Source organism: Centrocercus urophasianus, unplaced genomic scaffold, assembly GCF_019232065.1.
Source record: "Centrocercus urophasianus isolate 14NV4802_14NV808 unplaced genomic scaffold, USGS_Curo_1.0 seq_11, whole genome shotgun sequence".
NCBI lineage: Eukaryota > Metazoa > Chordata > Aves > Galliformes > Phasianidae > Centrocercus > Centrocercus urophasianus.
The window spans coordinates 89,859,411-89,876,794 of record NW_024884253.1 but is presented as its reverse complement, the minus strand read 5'-3'; the positions used below and the strand labels follow the sequence as shown (position 1 = coordinate 89,876,794).

Sequence of the window (17,384 nt, the reverse complement as noted above, 5' to 3'; positions counted from 1 at the left end):
TTATACTATTTTCTTCATGTTCTATTCATAAATAAGCATTAAATAGCATCTCCTAGGTAATTTGGACAGACGCTAGAAAATAAAACAATGCTTACCTCTTTGAACTCTGTTTTCCTTTCAGAAAAGCGTGACTTTAAGAGAATGTATGCAAGGTGCACTGAGGCAGGAAAACTGAGGGGAGAAAAGCCAGACCTCTTCATTGCTGACATTGATCATTCAGATCCCAATGCTAGTGGTTCATGAATGTATAACGAGTGATGTAAAGAACTGCTGCTGCACCCATTTTCTTAAGATTATCAAAAGCAAGATCTTGCCTTTTGCACTTTTTGGAACTGACAACACCATATCAGTGTCTCAATGAGCCTTACTCATTTGCTAATGAGAAACACTGCAGCTAAATCTAGTTAGCCTCTGTTTTCTAGTTAGTCTGCTGTTTTCGCAGAGTAGAAATGTGTTCCTGTGAATCTATTCCTGCGTGCACTTTGCCTCTTATATTTTAACCTCTGATTTCCAATATGAGATCTATCTTTCTGATGCTATAATTGTCCACTTTTGCCTCATCTTGCACTTCAATCTGTGGTCTCAGATGTCATCCATTTGGCTTAGAAGCCCCTCTCTAAAACAAAGGTTCTTGTTTTCCCACACTATATAGCATCTGAGTGTGAGAACCAGGTTAGCAAGGATTCCATAGCTCACACAACGTTATATCTAGGTAAATATTTCCATTTAAACAAACAAACAAACAAAAGAGAATAAATAAAACAAGTTATCATACCGTATATATTTGTACCATGTTCTAAACTAATTTACTCCTCTTGTATGGATGTTTGCATTGCATCTTTCTGGTAAGTAAAAATAGAGAAGGCAACAGGAGACAGAATAAGCGTGCTAAATGAGCATGTAGTTCAGCAGCCTATGAGACTGTAAGGTAGCAATTACTTTGAGGTGCTTTTTCAATCACTGTAATATCACGCAGAGTTACACCAGGTACAGTGTTTTTCCTCAACTCCTCAATCTCTGTGATCCTTTGAGGAATATACAGTGTAATCTCAGCTGAAGGAAGAAGCTCCTTCTTGACTGAAAGGCTCCAGTAAGAATCTGTAACTCAAGTAAGGAAGGATTGTATGCCAAAGTAATTCCACCAGTGATTTAGATACTTGTGATACAGTCACTGGTGTATGGTGCAAAACTGGGCATGGTGCAAAAACTGTGAAGGAAGCACACCATGAGTCCAGCTCTTATCAGCTGCAAGGAAGTCTCTTATCAGGACTTTTGGGGAACATGGTTTTGGATGTTGTCATCCCATATCCTGAAATTAAATAACCTGAGGTTGGGACTTCAGTTGAGAAATCTCTCCGGAAGGGTAGGCAATAACCCAGATGTAGAGAACAGATGAAGTGTATCTGACACTACAAATGACGTTTTAGTCTGCAGAACACACCCACAAAAAACATTTTGTTTAACGTGGTAGGACCGGAAAGAGGACAGATGTTTTCAGAATAATAATAATAAAACAGCAGTAATAATAACAACTCTCCATGTAGAAAGTACGTGGATTTCAAATTAATTGAGTCCCTGACATTGGTATCAATACATTCTGAAAGAGTCAAAATGGGCTCCTCCTGTAGGATTGACACAACATGAAAAAATGGAACAATATGAGGTTAAATCAGGTCCCATAATGACCCTATTATTATATGGTTGTTCTTCTCTACTGAATCTTAGACCCACCAGTTTTAATTTATTTAGAAAAGTAAAAACACGACCCAAAAAAAAGCCAATAACCCATATTACACATAAAGCCATAACACTGCACTGCCCCTCCTTTCCTAAGTGATTTCATTTCTATATCCATTAAAAACTTGTCTTCAACAGAAGTATGATGAATTAATTAGTCGCTAGTATCTTGCAGAGCACCCTGAACAGTTCTGCAGCTCCTTCATTTGGTTAGGTCAATATTTAATCTACAAGAACTTACAAATGAAAAATAGTATACAAAGAGCAGGCAAAAGTCATGTGGAAGGTGAAAATGAAGAGCCTTGAAATGGAATTGAAATTCTTAATACATTAAATACTTCCTCAGTAAGGAGCCCTTGTGTTTCCTTTCTAAAATGTAGCTTAAAGGAAAAAAAAAAACAACTCTTCAAATAAGAGAATTGTATTAACATTTAGATCACATCCAATTTAACCATGAATTTCTGTGCATTCCAGTGTCCAACTATCCAACTATCCTCTCTGTTTAAAGCGCAGTCTAAGAAGGTGGGAGGGAAATATGATGTAACATGATTTCTAAATTTTACCTTATATACTGAGGGGAGTCAGATTTCTCAGCAACTAGGAGAATATATGCCACAGCTTAATATCCAGATTGAAAGGTTTTCTAAGTGTGCAAGTATTTTCAGAAGAATGCTTTCAATGTACTCTGATTTTCAGAGAGTTTAAAGTCACAATATGCAAGTAATTAGAAGTGTAAGTTGTGTAAGTTTTCCAGTGAGACCAGGAAAAGAATGTTTGTGGCAGGGCTGTTTCTAACTTATTACAAGAAGGGCAAAATGTGCTTCTCCACCCAGCCTTGGCCAGAGAAAAAAAAAACGAAAAAAAAACCAGGAAGTTCAAAGAGTTTTCAGGAATCCAGTAGCTAACAGTCCATTCATCTTTGGCAAACTCATGTAACGTTCAAGTCAGTCCCAGCTTCATATTAAAAACTCACCAAATCTAATCCTTCTTCTCAGTAAATACAGACTGAGAAAACACACTTTTGGGAAGAAGCTCTGGTTATCATCTCTGCCCTGCCAGTGCTTGACAGGTTAGGCCAGATTTTAGTTTGCCATCACATTTGAGATACAAAGCTGCTGACAGAAAGAATTAAATTAAGCAGCTCTTTAGCTCTGAAAAGTTCTGATCATAACTGATCAAAATGCTGAAATAATGCATTGAAATGCAAGTATAGAGCAAGAATAATATAGCCACTTATTTATTTATTGCTTTTATCTTTTTTCTAATTAGGTACTATGAATAAATTCCTTAATGAAAATGTCTTCTGCATAAAGATGCAACAGAAAGCATATGAACATTATGCAGAAATTACTACATCCTCAATGTATTTAGGGCAATGAAGCTCACGAAGGGTCTGGAGCACAAGCCTTATGAGGAGCAGCACTGGGAGTTGGGACTGTTTAGCCTGGAGAAGAGGAGGCTCAGGGGTGACCTTATTGCTCTCTACAACTTCCTGAAGGGAGGCTGCAGTGAGGTGGGGGTCAGTCTCTTCTCCCAGGTAATTAGAGATAAGATGAGAGGTAATAGCCTTAAGCTGCACCCGGACAGGTTTGGGTTGGATACTAGGAAAAATCTCTTGTCTGAAAGAATGGTCAAGCATTGGAACAGGACACCCAAGGAAGTGGTGGAGTCACTGTCCCTGGAGGCGTTCCAGAAACATGTAGATGTGACATGTAAGGGACATGTTTAGTGGACGTGGTGGTGATGGGGTGATGGTTGGACATGATGAACTTAGAAGTCTTTTTCCATCTTAAGGATTCTTCTGTTTTTTAACAACTACCATTTTATTTTCTGCAGAATCATATAGCAAGGTTAATGGTTCTTCTTTTGTTTTTTTCATTCTTGTCATTGTTCAGAAAAAAAGTCATATTTTTCAATCTTGTGAACCAGTTCTTTACAATTGACTTTATCTGAGTTGGAATTAAAAGTAGTTTAAAACAATTTAAAATAAGAATACTGTTCTCTGGTGTGTTCTATGTAATTCTTTGCCTATGCAAAGCCTTCCAACAATCCTGCAACCAGTTCAAGCTTGGTTTGGGTTTACTAAGCTTGGGAACAATGTGCAAACACTGTTATCCTGACAAACTCAATAGAGTTGCAAGTGACAAGAAGAGAGGATCAGTGGAATCTCATTCAGAGCTTTTCATGGCTCAGTTTCTGCCCTTTAACAAGATCCTCTGCCCCTCAAGATGGGAGCCATCTACAACAAAATCAAGCATTTATTTATAATAATAAATAATAGCAATTCTACATTTTATGAATACTCAGAGTGAATGGACTTTTGCAAGTGAAAAATAACATAAACAAGCAAAGCATATTTTTGCTTTCAAAACAGTATTCCTCCACATCTCTCGTTTTATGAATGCTCAGTGCATTCACTGATTGATTCTAGGTGATACTTCAAATTTGCATTCTTTTTTTCTGTTGGGAAAACTGCAAAGAGTTCAGTTCCAAAAGGGCTATCCAATCACTCCTGTGAGAGGGTTTATCTTATCAGTGTTGTCTTTGTCTAGACCCTCACATCTTGAAAGTCTTCATGTTAAATGTGTAAATGCATTCCTAAATACAAACCCTTTCCAAGTAAGAGATGATGAAAGAAAAGCCATCCCCATCCTGTTCTGACATGGTTCCACAAATTCTGCTTTTACATCACTGGTTTAAAACAACTCAACTCTAAAATCCTACAAGTTTTGTTTGGTTTGTGCCAATAGATTATTTTCTGTTCTAAGACATGGACATAGTTGGTGAAACTAAAACTGACCAGAAGTCAGTGGGAAATTACTCAGGACTGAGTCTAGGGAAGGCTATGGATAAAGCGTCTCATGAACAGTTTACAAAGGACATTATTTTGTATCACAGTAACTGCAAACCTCAGCTTCCTCCTACTTAGATGTTTTAAAACTACAGGTCCTTATGGTAACAGATCAACCACCAAATTAGCTCTGCATAGCCTCAGCCCTCCTCTATTTAGCACCATCACTGGTGCCATGGCACTGGAAGAGCCAACTGAAGTTCTGGACAGTATGTATTTCTGATAGCGTATAGTTTTTCTTATATCACTTACGAGCAATGTAATACTTTAGTTTGCTCAAACACAAAGGCAAGAAATAACAGTTCCAAATGCTTTCATGCTGGGCTAGAAATACAACCCTTTGTGGAGCCACCCATCAAAACTACAGCTGTGTGAAATACAGCTTAAAATCTTCTGATGGAACTCAGTCACTCACCTCTTTCAGTATCATCTTCCTTTCTCTCTCTTGCCTGCTCCCCAGTCTCCAGGTCCTGATGCCACCAGGCCTGTGTTTAAATGAAACCCTTGGATCAATGCATTCAAGGCCAGGACATGATCAGTGAACTGCTGAAGCACCATACTGAATACATGCATTGAAATCCCATAAACTGGCATAACAATCTAGAGTAAGCCTTCTTAAATCATACTTGGGAACCTCCAAGTACAAAGACTCAAATGGTTCTAATTTCCCTCAATGTGATAGCCATAGTTAATACCAGATTTGGCAGGAAGCAGGCATTCCATGCCCCCTGGGCTTATACAGACATGAAAAAGAGTTTATGCTTGACATTTCCTTTAAAAACATAACAAAAACCATTTGCCCTTTCAGTTCCCAAGCATACATTACTTTCTGAGAGTCTATTACTTTAAAAATGCATTTGTTGGCTCTGGTTGCTTGGATAACTGTCAAAAAAAGAACTAATGTTAGGCTTTTTATTGATGTTTTGTGGTCTGATGATAGAGAACAGTGGAAAACAAAGGCAAGATACTGGACTGCACATTCACTCTCTGGCCCTACAAAAATTTTGATAAATAAAAGGTGATTTATGACACCAAGCTCTGATTTCTCATTTCTCCATCAACTAGGAGAAAGAATATGGAGTATTTCCCAATTCTATTCAGTGTTTTCTTCCCCGCATTGTTACATACAGCCATACAGATGGTGCCTGAGCCAAACAGACAATTAAGATCCAAAAACAGCTTCCTCAGGTGCAGCAGTCCATTTTCCATCAGCTGTTCATGCCACAGTTACCACAGAGAGCTAACACCTCCCCAGCGTTAGATACATTTGGGATAGATCAGCGCTGGAAACATTTGTGAACACCAGTTTTCTCCATGTAGGAGGTACAAAAAGGCTAGACTGGCAAGTTGAAATCAGGATTCTCTTTTAAGTTACAGAGTGAAAAAATAACCAACCTAGCTGCCCCACTATGAAATCCATATGGAGACAAAGAAGATTACATCTTGCTCTGTGAGTGTCAAAGCTCCTCAAAAATGGCATGGCCTCAATCCATGCGTAAGAAAGCGTGCATGAAAGCATAAAGCAACTCTTAAAAGTCACAGGAAACGAGCAGCTTTGAGATGTGCTCAAAATCTGACACAAACAATCATGATTTACTACTTTTATTATGCTATTCAAAATTAAAACAAACAAACATACAAACAAAAAACTACTTTGGCCTTGCAGTCAAACGCATTCTGGGGTTTTGGGGCTTCAAGTTAACTTGAAATATGAAGAACAACCAGTGTGGATTTGTGGGTACATTCACACATGCGCTCACATGTACACATAGAGATATGTGCTGGTTTTTGTAGTGCATATATATGTATAATAAAACTAAACCCTTGCCACAAGAAATGCCAGTATTCATATCCAGGGAGAAAAGGTGCAATTAGAATCACCATTATAACTTAAGCTTCTAGGAAGTGACAAAGAAGTTCTAACTTTCGTGACTTCAAATGGGATCTGGGACCTAATTAATTTTTCTTAAAGCACATTGAGTCCAAAAGGCTTTTAGAGAACAGCACTGCCTCGAGGAAATGCTCTCCTCGTATTATCAGCTGGCTCACATTGGAAGCCAGAAAACATTACAATGGAGTAGGGGTTCACCTTTCTTCAGAGAACCAGCAATTTCCACGACCATGCAGCTGCTGAATTAGTGGGAAGACCTGGAAGGAGTGCTCCAAGCAGAGCCTTATGGACAGAGTAGAGAGAGACAATCCTGTCCTTCGCCCCCTTTTTTTAATGTCAGTAAAAGAAACTGTAATGGATGGTTCATAATAAGGAGAAAACTCAAAGCCTTTGAGATGAAAACATAACAGGGCAGGAGGGAATGAAAGCATCTATTTACTTCAGGTATCTCAGACTTCATTCAATTTTTTGTTTCCACATCTGGAACAGCTCTGATAAACAGTAGTGGTAATTGACTCTCTAAAATATGACAGCTATAACAGCTATTCATGCCCTTAGCCCAGAATGGAAGATCTTTAATAAAGTTGTATTTGCCTCTAATTGCAGAGAATGTACAATAATAGAACAGCCAGGAACACATTATCTTGGAATGCAGTGCTGATATAGTGCTAAAGAACATACAACAAAGTAAAAAGATCTGTTCCAGGCTGTGCTACAAAGTTGTGGGTTTTGTTTCTTTCCTTTAGTGTTTTGTCACTATTCCATTTATGTCAAAAAAGCCAAAATGAAAAAGTACCCAAAAAGTGTGTTGTGACAGAGAGAGTGGATAATCTGCAAAATTGGAATTAAAATGATGATTTGAAAATGACCATACTTCTTACAAGCTCACTTCTGAGATCTTGATATGCTTCACTTGAAAATAAATCTTCAGATATGAATTTTATTTTGAATATGCTATCAACTGTGAAGGGAAAGGTATACTCAACTATTATCACAGAATCACAGAACAATTGAGCTTGGAAGGCACCTCTGAAGTTCATTTGGTCCAACCCTCCTGCTAGAGACACCTGGAACAAGTTAAATGGGACCATGTCCAGGTGGCTTTTAAAGACCTCCAAGGAAGGAGATTCCACAGCATCTCTGGGCAACTTCTTTAAGTGCTCAGTCACTACTACACGAACGAAGTTTCCTGATGTTCAGAGGAACATTCTGTCTTTCTCTGTGCTTCCTGCCTCTTGTTCTGATGTGAGGCACTACTAAAGATCCTGCATTCATTGTCTTTGCAATCATTCTTCAGGAACATTGATGAGATCCCCTCAACCTTCCTCTTCTCCAGGCTGAACAGCTCCAGCTCTCTCAGCCTCTTCTCATAGCAGAGGTGCACCAGTACCATCTTCTTTGCAGCCCACCACTGGACTTTTCCCAGAATGCTCAGGCCTCTCTCTCTGGTCACAGAAGGAGGTGGAAAGGGACAGAAATTGGTACAGTACCCCAGGAGTGCCCTCAGCATGTCTGGGTAGAGAAGGGTCACCTGGTGATACTGGCATTGTGAAAAGAAGACAACAGAATTGCTAGCTTTCTTAGCAACAAGGGTATGCTGCTGACTCATATTTGACTTGGGATCCATGAGAACCCCCATATCCTTTTCTGCCAAGCTGCTTTCCACATGAGTGGCTCCCAGGACACACTGGTGCACAGGGACAACAGATGCAGGAGTCTGCTCTTCCCCTAGTTGAATTGCATGAGGTTCCTGTCACCCCAAGTCTCTAGTCTGTCAAGGTCCCTCTGAAAGGTAGCAGAGCCATCTGGTGCACCAGTTGCTCTCCACCTTTTTGTCATCTGTGTATTTATCAAGTGTGCACTCCACTGCATCATCCAGATCACTAATGAGTATGTTAAACAGGACTGGACCCAGGACTAAACCCTCGGGTACACCGCTTGTTGCTGGCCTCCAACTAGACTTTGTGTCACTGACCACAACCCTCTGGGTCCAGACATTTAGCCCATTTTCAACTCACCTCAAGTTACTGATCTGACCCTCTTCCACCAGAGGCACATTTTCCTGGCTCCAGCTTTTCCCCCTGGACCCTGGGGCCTGCGATTTGCGAAGATCAATCTTGCTAACAAAAGTCTGTGGCAAAGAAGATATTCAGTACATCAGCCTCTTCTATATCCAGCGTAACCTGGTACCCTGTTCTGTTCAACAATGGGCCCACATTTTCTAGCCTTTTTTTTCATTTTTGGTCATATATGTACTTATAGAAGTCTTTCTTGATGTCTTTGACATTTTGACATCCCTGGCCTGATTCAATTTTGTTTGGGCTTTAGCTTTCCTAACTTTATGCCCAGATGCTGGGACAACATCTGTATTCCTCCTAGGTTACCCATCCGTGCCCCCAACCTCTTTACACTTTCTTTCTGTGAGGTTGGCCAGGAGCACTTTGTCCATCCACACTAGCCTCCTGGCATTTCTGCCTGACCTACTGCTGCTGAAATGGATCATTCTTCACCTTGGAGAAGTTGTTCCTTGAGTATTAATCAGCTTTCTTAGGCTTCTTCTTCCTTTCAGGGCCTTATCCCACAGGAGTCTCACTGGACTCTTCCAAGAAGACCCCCCAAGATGAAGTCTTCTCTCCTTAAGTACAGGATTGTGAGCTTGCTTTTCATCTTCCTTCCTTCCCCCTGGTTCCCTAACTCCACTATTTCAGGATCACTGCTGCCAAGGCTGTCTTTGACCTCCCCATTCTCAACAAGTCCCTCCTTGCTGGTGGGTATGAGGTTTATTAAAGCACTTCCACTTGGAGAAGAAGTTATGATCAACACACTCCAGGACTGGAGTGAAACTCCCGATGGGAGGCTTCTGCTATGTTGTCCCTCCAGTAGATATCAAGGTGCAGGAATTCTCCAAGAAGAGAAGGGCCTGCAAACACAAGGCTGTTCTTACACATCCACAAAGAGTTCATCTTGTTCTTCCCGGTCAGGTGGCCTGTAGCATATTCCCACTATAATGTCACCGAACTTGGTTCTCCCTTTAGTTCTCCTCTCAACTAACTCTCAACTACCTCCTCATTCATCCCCAGACAGGGGTCCATGTACTCCAGCTAGTCATTCACAAAAAGAGCACCACATCTACTGCACCTCCCTAGCCTGTCCTTCCCAAAATGTCTGCATCCTTCTATTGCAAACCGTCAGTCACAGGATCACATCTCTGTGATATAAATAAGACAAATAGCTCTGCAACCTTACACACCTGTCTGACTCCACCTGTCTTTACTCCCCATACTATGTGCACTGGTGCGCAGACACTTAAGAGCAGCATCCCAGCTCATTATGTTCCTAAAAAATCTTTGAAGGATTTCTGTATAATGGTGACTTGTAGGCTTATTTGCTAATCTGCAAGTCCTACAGGTGACTCTGCTTAATCCCTATTCTGCTGATCAAGTGACCAAACAGAACATTTAATTAAAGTAATTGTTTCAGACACAGACCATTAAGGTGTCTACTTACATTTCTGTTACTTCTCATTCTTTCTGTCCTTCCATGGTGAGAAAATTTGCAACGTGCCTTCTATGCTACACTTTCTTTCCCAGTTGATCTTATAGCTAACAAATCATTTAAAAAGAATGCAGGGGTCTCATAAACACATAATCTGTTGTGGTTTAACCTGGCAGGTGACTGTGAACCACAGAGTCATTCACTCACTCCCCTTCTCCCCAGTGGGATGGCAGAAAGAAAAAAAGAAAAAAAAACAATAAGTAGAACTTGTGGGTTGATATAAAGCTATTTAGAGAAAAAGGATAATAATTATGACAAGTATATATATCTATAGGTATATGGCAAGTGATGCAGCAGGTAAATGTCCAGCAGAAGAGAGCCAGATGAACTCCCAACCTCTTCAAAATTCCTTCTGCTTGATGTGATATGATACGGATATGACACACCCCTCTGTCCTCTATCCTAATTCTGTTTCATGCCAGCTACATGGATCCTTTGCTGTGAATGGCCTTGAGTCTATACAATAGTGCTTAGCAGGCAACTATAAACATCAGTGTGTTATCAACACCGTTTTCACCTGGAACCAAAACATAGCATTATACCAGACACACTGAATAAACAATTTCATCACAGCTGAAACTAAAACAACCAGCAAAAAATAAATAAGTAAATTTACAAGGATTCTCATTTTATTTTGACTTTTCTGTTGCATAACAATACAAGGAAACTGTATTGGTATAGACATATGAGATTGTGAGCTATATGCTTAACATTCAATCCAAAGCCATTAAAAGTATTTATTCACGGGAAAAACTAGTCTTCTTCCTTTTATTTTCATCTGTGCAAATAAAGAAATCTTCAGTAGGAGTAGCAAGATGGACCACTGATCTGTGTAATAGTGGTGACTGCTCTCTGAGCTGAGTGGCATTCTCATACTTGCATTAAGAGATGTTAAGATGCAGTATGGAAGTCTGCCGTACAGCCAAGATATATAGAGATTGTTTCAGACTGTCCTTTTCTCCTTTTGCAAAACTTTGTCCTATTTTTGGCTGAGATAATGTTTTCCCCATAAAGGCTATATATTTATTTATTTTTAATTTTAATTTAAATGGTACTGATAATGCACTGATGTTTCAGTCCTTTCTGGGCAGTGCCAGCACAGAATCAAAGAATTCTCAGCTTTTCACAATGCTCCGCCAGCAACAAAGCTGGGGGTGCACAAGAAGCTGAGGGGGACACAGCCACAACAGCTGACACAAACTGGCCAAAGGAATGTCCCATAGAACACTGCATCAGATTCAGCAGCAAAAGCTGGGGGAAAGAAGGAGAGGGAATACAACTGAAGCAACGCTGTTTGTATCCCCAAGAGTACATCATCAAATATGATGAGCCCTGCTTTCCTGGAAATTGCTTACCCTGCCTGTCAATGGAAAGTAGTGAATTAATTTCTTGTTTTGCTATGCTTGCATATGCAGTTTTTGCTTTACCTAATAAATTATCATTACCTCAAACCACAGATTCTCACACTTTCACTTGTCTGATTCTCTCCTTAATCTTGGAAGATTGGAAGAATGAGCAAGCAGCTGTAGTACTTAGCTGCTTAAACCACAGTGAAGTGACGACTCGTTATTTAAAATTTAGTACACTTCAGTGGAAAACACTAGGCTGAGAACCATGAAATTTGAAGTCCTATATATTTACTTATGTCACTTAGCAATTCAATTTTCACTACTGCTTTTTTGCTTGCCAATACAAGACAAGCCTGTTGCTACTGGGCCTGATCTTGTTCAGCATCTTCATCAAAGACTTGGATGAAGGGAAAAAGAGTTTGCTGATATACAGTGCTGGGAGGAGTGGTTGAGACACTGGAAGGTGGTGCTGCCATTCAGTGAGACCTGGACAGGCTGGAGAGCTGAGCACAGAGGAATCTGATGAGCTTCAGCAAGGACAACTATAGAGTCCTATACCTGGGGGGAAGAATAACCACACGTGTCAGTACAGGTTCGGGGCTGACCTGCTGGACGGGAGCTTCACAGGGAAGGATCTGACTGTCCTGACAGACAACAGGCTGGCCATGAGTGAGCAGTGTGCCTCTGTGGTGAGGGACACCAATGGTATCTCGAGATGCATTAAAAAGAGCATGGCCAGCAGGCCAGGGGAGGACATCCTTCCCCCTCTACTCTGCACTGGTTGAGTCACATCTGGAATACAGTCACATAATCACAGAACGGCCCGGGTTGGGAGGGACCTCAAGGATCATGAATCTCCAACCCCCTGCCTCGGCAGGACCCCAACCTCCACATTTAATACCAGCCCAGGCTGCCCAGGGCCCCATCCAACCTGGCCTTGAACACCTCCAGGGATGGACGGGGCATCCACAGCCTCTCTGGGCAGCTGTTCCAGCACCTCACCATTCTCATAGTAAAGAACTTCCCCCTGACATCCAACCTAAATTTCCCCTCCCTCAACATTTCCCCTTGTCCTGCAGTTACCAACCTTTTCAAAGAGTTGATTCCCCTCTTGTCTGTAGGCTTCTTTTAGGTATTGAAAGGCTGCAGTGAGATCACCCTGCAGCCTTCTTTTCTCCAGGCTGAACAAGCCCAGCTCCCTCAGCCCGTCTTCGTACAGTATTCAGTTCTGGGGTCCACAGATAAAATCTTCTAGATAGAGCCCTATAGAGAGCCACAAAGATGATAAAGGGCTTGGAGCATGTTCCTTATAAGAAAAGGCTGAGATACCTCGGTCTGTTCAGCCTGGAGCCTGGAAATTTCAACCATGATTTCAACCATGTTTATAAATATCTAAAGGGGGGAGAGTCAAATGGATGGAGCTAGGCTCTTTTCAATGGTGCAGTGACAGGACAAAGGGCAGTGGGCAAAAACTTGAACAACAGAACATCTTTACTGTGAGGGTGACAGAGCACTGAAACAGGCTGCCCAGGGAGGCTCAATGATCTCCAGAGGTTCTTTCCAACCCTTGTGATTCTATGATTTTATAGCAGGCCTGCTATACTTTAAAAATGAAAGCTAACTAATAAACAAAAACAAACATGAGAAAGACAGCAATGCTAAACATGCTCCCTTCCAGGAGTCAAATTTACGCTATTTTCCCCTCAAATTTGCATTAACATCTTTTGGCATATTCTGGGATAGAATGTTTGACATCGAAATTACTTCAAATACCCAGTGGTAGGAATTCAGATGGCCTGATATAGTATCAGTGGTAGAATATCAGTTGGCCTCATATAATTATGAGGGCTGCTCCAAAAGTGCTGCTTCTTATTTTACTATGTCAAATATTTCAGAGGTGGATGTTGGTGGCACAGCAGTAGAGGCTGAACCTTCCCGACAGTATTACACCACATTCTGTCACTGTGCAACAGGTGGCAGCAGAGGGAAAGTCTGACAAAATGGCATCTGACATGGAAGTGTATATGAACCAAAGCTGTGTAATTGAGTTCTTTCATGCAGAAAAAAATGGCACCCATTGATATTCATTCATGCTTGCTGAATGTTTATGGAAGCCAAACAGTGGATGCAAGCACAGCGAGGCGGTGGGTGGTGCAGTGTAGCAGTGATGACAGTGACGTGAAAGACAAGCCATATTTCAGACATCTATGCAGATTTCTTCAAGCGCTGCATGCAGGCCCTTTTCATCACTGGTAAAAATGCACAGCTAATGGTAATAACTGTGTTGAAAAAACAGTGTTTTGAAGCTGTCAGTGTGCTCTGTCAAATGTGTCTTTCTATCTGTTGTAATTTTCCTGAAAATAAACAGGAGGCAATACTTTCAAAGCAATTTACATATATATCTTTCTTTTGGAAGAGAAGACCTACAGAAATTCAGCAATACAGAAAGCTCATATTTCAAGCACTTATTTATTTCCTCCTTTGTACGTTCCAGATATGAAATAAAGCCACTAACATCAATACACTCTGCCCGTGTTATGTTCCATAATAGCAGCATAAATTGGAGACTAAGCCAGTTTTTTTTTATTGTTGCTGTTGTTGTTTTTGAGAATTATTGGCTCAGATTGCCCTTCAATTTATAATAAACTACTTAAATGTAATTGGTTTCAGAGAGGAAACACTTGATTTATAAACTAATATTTGACAGAAAACAGACCATCCATTTCATGAAACTCAGTATTTTATCTAAATCTCTCTCACTCTCCCCCACCCCCTATAAATGGGCATCCTGACAGACTGGTGCTAATAAAAGTATCATATTTCTTCATCCTTGTTCTTGGCATTTCCCTCTTCCCATCTTGCAGGTAGTTCAGCTCATTCTTTTGCTCCTGGGTTCATTGCTCGAAGGGTTCCCTTGACCATTCAGGATGTCTTAGCATGGAAAGGAAGAATCAGTTGTAAACTTGGAGGTATGAATCTAGATTAAAAGAAGTTATCCCTAAGCACTATTATTAATTATCTGGAGAGTTCTCAGAGCAGCAGATTCTGAATTATCATCCCCAGACAGACAGAAAGAAGGACACGGAACCTGACTAACCAGATATAGCAGGATTGATGAGCAGGTACCCCAGCACTGGGAGAGTTTCTGTGCAAACTGGATGACTTGTACCCATGTCTTTGTAACGTAAGTTCTGGCACAAAACAGAACAGGGCATGTGTTTTGCCCCCAAAGATTGCATACTACACAGTATTTCCTTAATGTGTTTTAAGCAAAAGTAGAATTACAGAATAATTTGGTGTGGAAGGGACCTGAAAGGCCATCTGTCTTCCAATCCTCCGCAACGGGCCGAGACACTTCCCACCGCATTAGTCCTACCCACCTGACCTCAAACACTTCTAGGGATGTGGCATCCACAGCTCCTCTGGGCAACCTGTTCCACTGACTCGTGGTGACAAATTTCTTCCTAGTGTCTAATCTAAATCTACCCTCTTTTGCTTTAAAAACCATTACCTGTCATCATATCACTACACTCCTTGACAAAGAGTTCCTCATCCTTCCCATAAGCCTCCCTTACAGGTGCTATAAGGTCTCACCAGAAGTTTGTTGCAACAATTTTTCTTTTCATCATAATATTAGAATTTTCAGATTTAATATCAGAACTAAGGTCACAGGCTAAAGTTTCCTTGAAAAGAGATCACTGGAGATCACTGGATATGCTTTCAAATGGAATAAAGCTCCTTTTTCTGAGTGAAGGCAAAAATTTCAACCCTTTAAATGAGTCACTTGTCTAGGATTGAATAGTGGCCATCTTACACCTCACAGGCAAGCAGTTCTGGCAGGAAAATGTACGCTCAGATATTTCCTTGGCAGCTCTTTATAATAAAATGGTTATTTGAAACTGCTTGTTTTGAAACATTACACAAAGACTAAAGGAGATGGTTTCATAGAGTGTACATGAAATGATCAAAGGGAGCCTGAAAACAGTAAAGATTGTTTAATGCACGAATCCACAGCTTACCCTTGTGTGGCATATTATTCATGAACTTCTGGAAAACTAAACCTAAAAGGTTTCAATAGAAGTGATATGTTTTCAGAAGGGATTTGAAATGAGAGGATGCTTACTTAAGCATGTGAGAGGGAGACCTATAGTGGCACACAGAGCTGGAGTCAACAAAAACACTTCAACATATGTTTAACTTAGAACTGTTGCTGAACTGAGGTTTTAGAGGTAATCCAGGAGGAAATGCACAAAACTTCAAAGGTCCAGAGGTTTGCTTAGTAACACAGAAATACAGATCCATGAATGAGCCTCTGGAATGAGTTGTGTCATACTGAGACCATCAGCTGGGACTCTAGAGATATCTCTGTTACTTTCCATTTGTGCCTGAAAAGCTGCTCTGCCGGCAGCTTTTCCTAGTCAAAGGCATCACGTGAGCCCAAACGGATTTAAAACCAAAATAATTTAAAATCGATCAAACTTTCACATACATGGAACGTTTCTTCACTATCATCCTCACGTTCGGACGTTTCTTTTCCACGACCGTCTCAAAATACGATTTATATTCAGAGTAACGTGAGTATTTAAATCGGTGGGAAGGCAAACGCTTTCTCGCGGCAGCGCCATCCGCGGCAGGGATCACAGCAGCCGCGCCAAAATCTGTACGCTCAATTCTCATCGCCAAGCCACGCAAGCGAGACGGCGCGGACAGCCACCTCCAGCCGCGAACCGCCGGGTCTCAGTACGAGCTCCTGCGGCACGGACAAACTGCCGGCGGTCGGCGCAGAGCCGCAACAAGCGGGCAGGGACCCCTCCTCTCTCGCTTCTCGGGCGGCCACACGCACAGCCGCACGACGCCCGCCGCACCCCGCGGCGCCGAGCCCCTCCCCGACGTCGCCCTCCGAGCGAATCCCCGTACCTTAACCATCACCTCGACCTCTTCTCGCGCCGAACGGCGCCGAGGCGGGGGGCGCGGTTCCCTCCCGTGGGGCATCGAACTCATCCGGCCGCCCATGGGCCGCCCCCGGTGCCGCTCCTCGCTATTGGCGCGGCCCTCCGGCTCCGCACCTCGATCTTTTCAGCCGTCGCCGGGAGCCATGAGGCGCCCGCACCTGCTCGGTCGTCGTCAGGGCTCTCCGCGCGTTCAGCCCTCGTTGTCAACTGCTCTGGAGCTCCTTCGCCGCCCGCTTCCCCTTTTGTTATCGGATCCGGGCCGAACGCACCGTGCGGGACGACAAATCAGAGCCTGTGCCTAAAGCTGCGTCTCCGGCTAAGGAAACCTCGCAGCCCGCCCTGTGCTGGTGGGAGGGCTTTGGGATGGTATGGATTCAATAACAACGAAACTGAAAACTCGCGAAGCGAGCCGTTTCGAGAGTGCGTGCTGCTTTTGTGAAGAAAAGCAAACTTTCCAGCCATCTATCACTGAGGCAAGCCAAATGGGACTCAAATACCAAAGTAACTTGAGAATGAAAAATAGGTGTTTAAAGTCAACACCGAGAATGACTTTGAAAACAGAATTTCAGAAGGGGAGAACCTGCAGGAATTTCCTGCCTCTTTGTGTAATCTGCCTGCCTGTATACATTAATTCCCATTAGTTTTAACAGAACTTATTTGTCCTTACTTTCCTGGCTGCAAAAAGGGTGCTTACTGCTAATGGTAACTACGTGATGGAAACAGCACTGTAAGCTTAAGGTCTCTGCTTCCCTCTTTGCCTAAGATATTTGGTGCCATGTGTAATTCGGGTTTGCCGAGGTGTGCTGTAATTCTGAATCCTTTACTTGTTAGCTCTCCAGCTTCACAGTGCTGCATTGCCCACAAAGCTCAGAAGCTGTAGTTCACTCTCAGGGGTCCTGAGAAGTTCAAGTCACGTTTATCCAACTCTCATGCTGTGAAAAGATGCCTGTAATGGAGCAACAGTTGGAGCTTATTCTCTACTTCCTAACACTTGCATTTCAGTGTTCTAGCAGCAGTATATTAAAAAAGATTTGTAGTAAGTAGGTCAT

The 17,384-nt window shown here is 41.9% G+C and overlaps 1 protein-coding gene across 1 annotated transcript in view; it reads right to left on the bottom strand.

Annotated features, from left to right (window-relative positions):
• The window catches only part of TNS3 (tensin 3), a 210,993-nt gene extending 194,597 nt beyond the window's left edge, over positions 1–16,396 (bottom strand). Inside the window, exon 1 of the mRNA XM_042839564.1 lies at positions 16,301–16,396. Within this exon, the coding sequence (XP_042695498.1) occupies positions 16,301–16,396 (96 nt within the window). The remainder of the gene's footprint in view (positions 1–16,300) is intronic.
• Between the last annotated feature and the right edge of the window lie 988 nt (positions 16,397–17,384).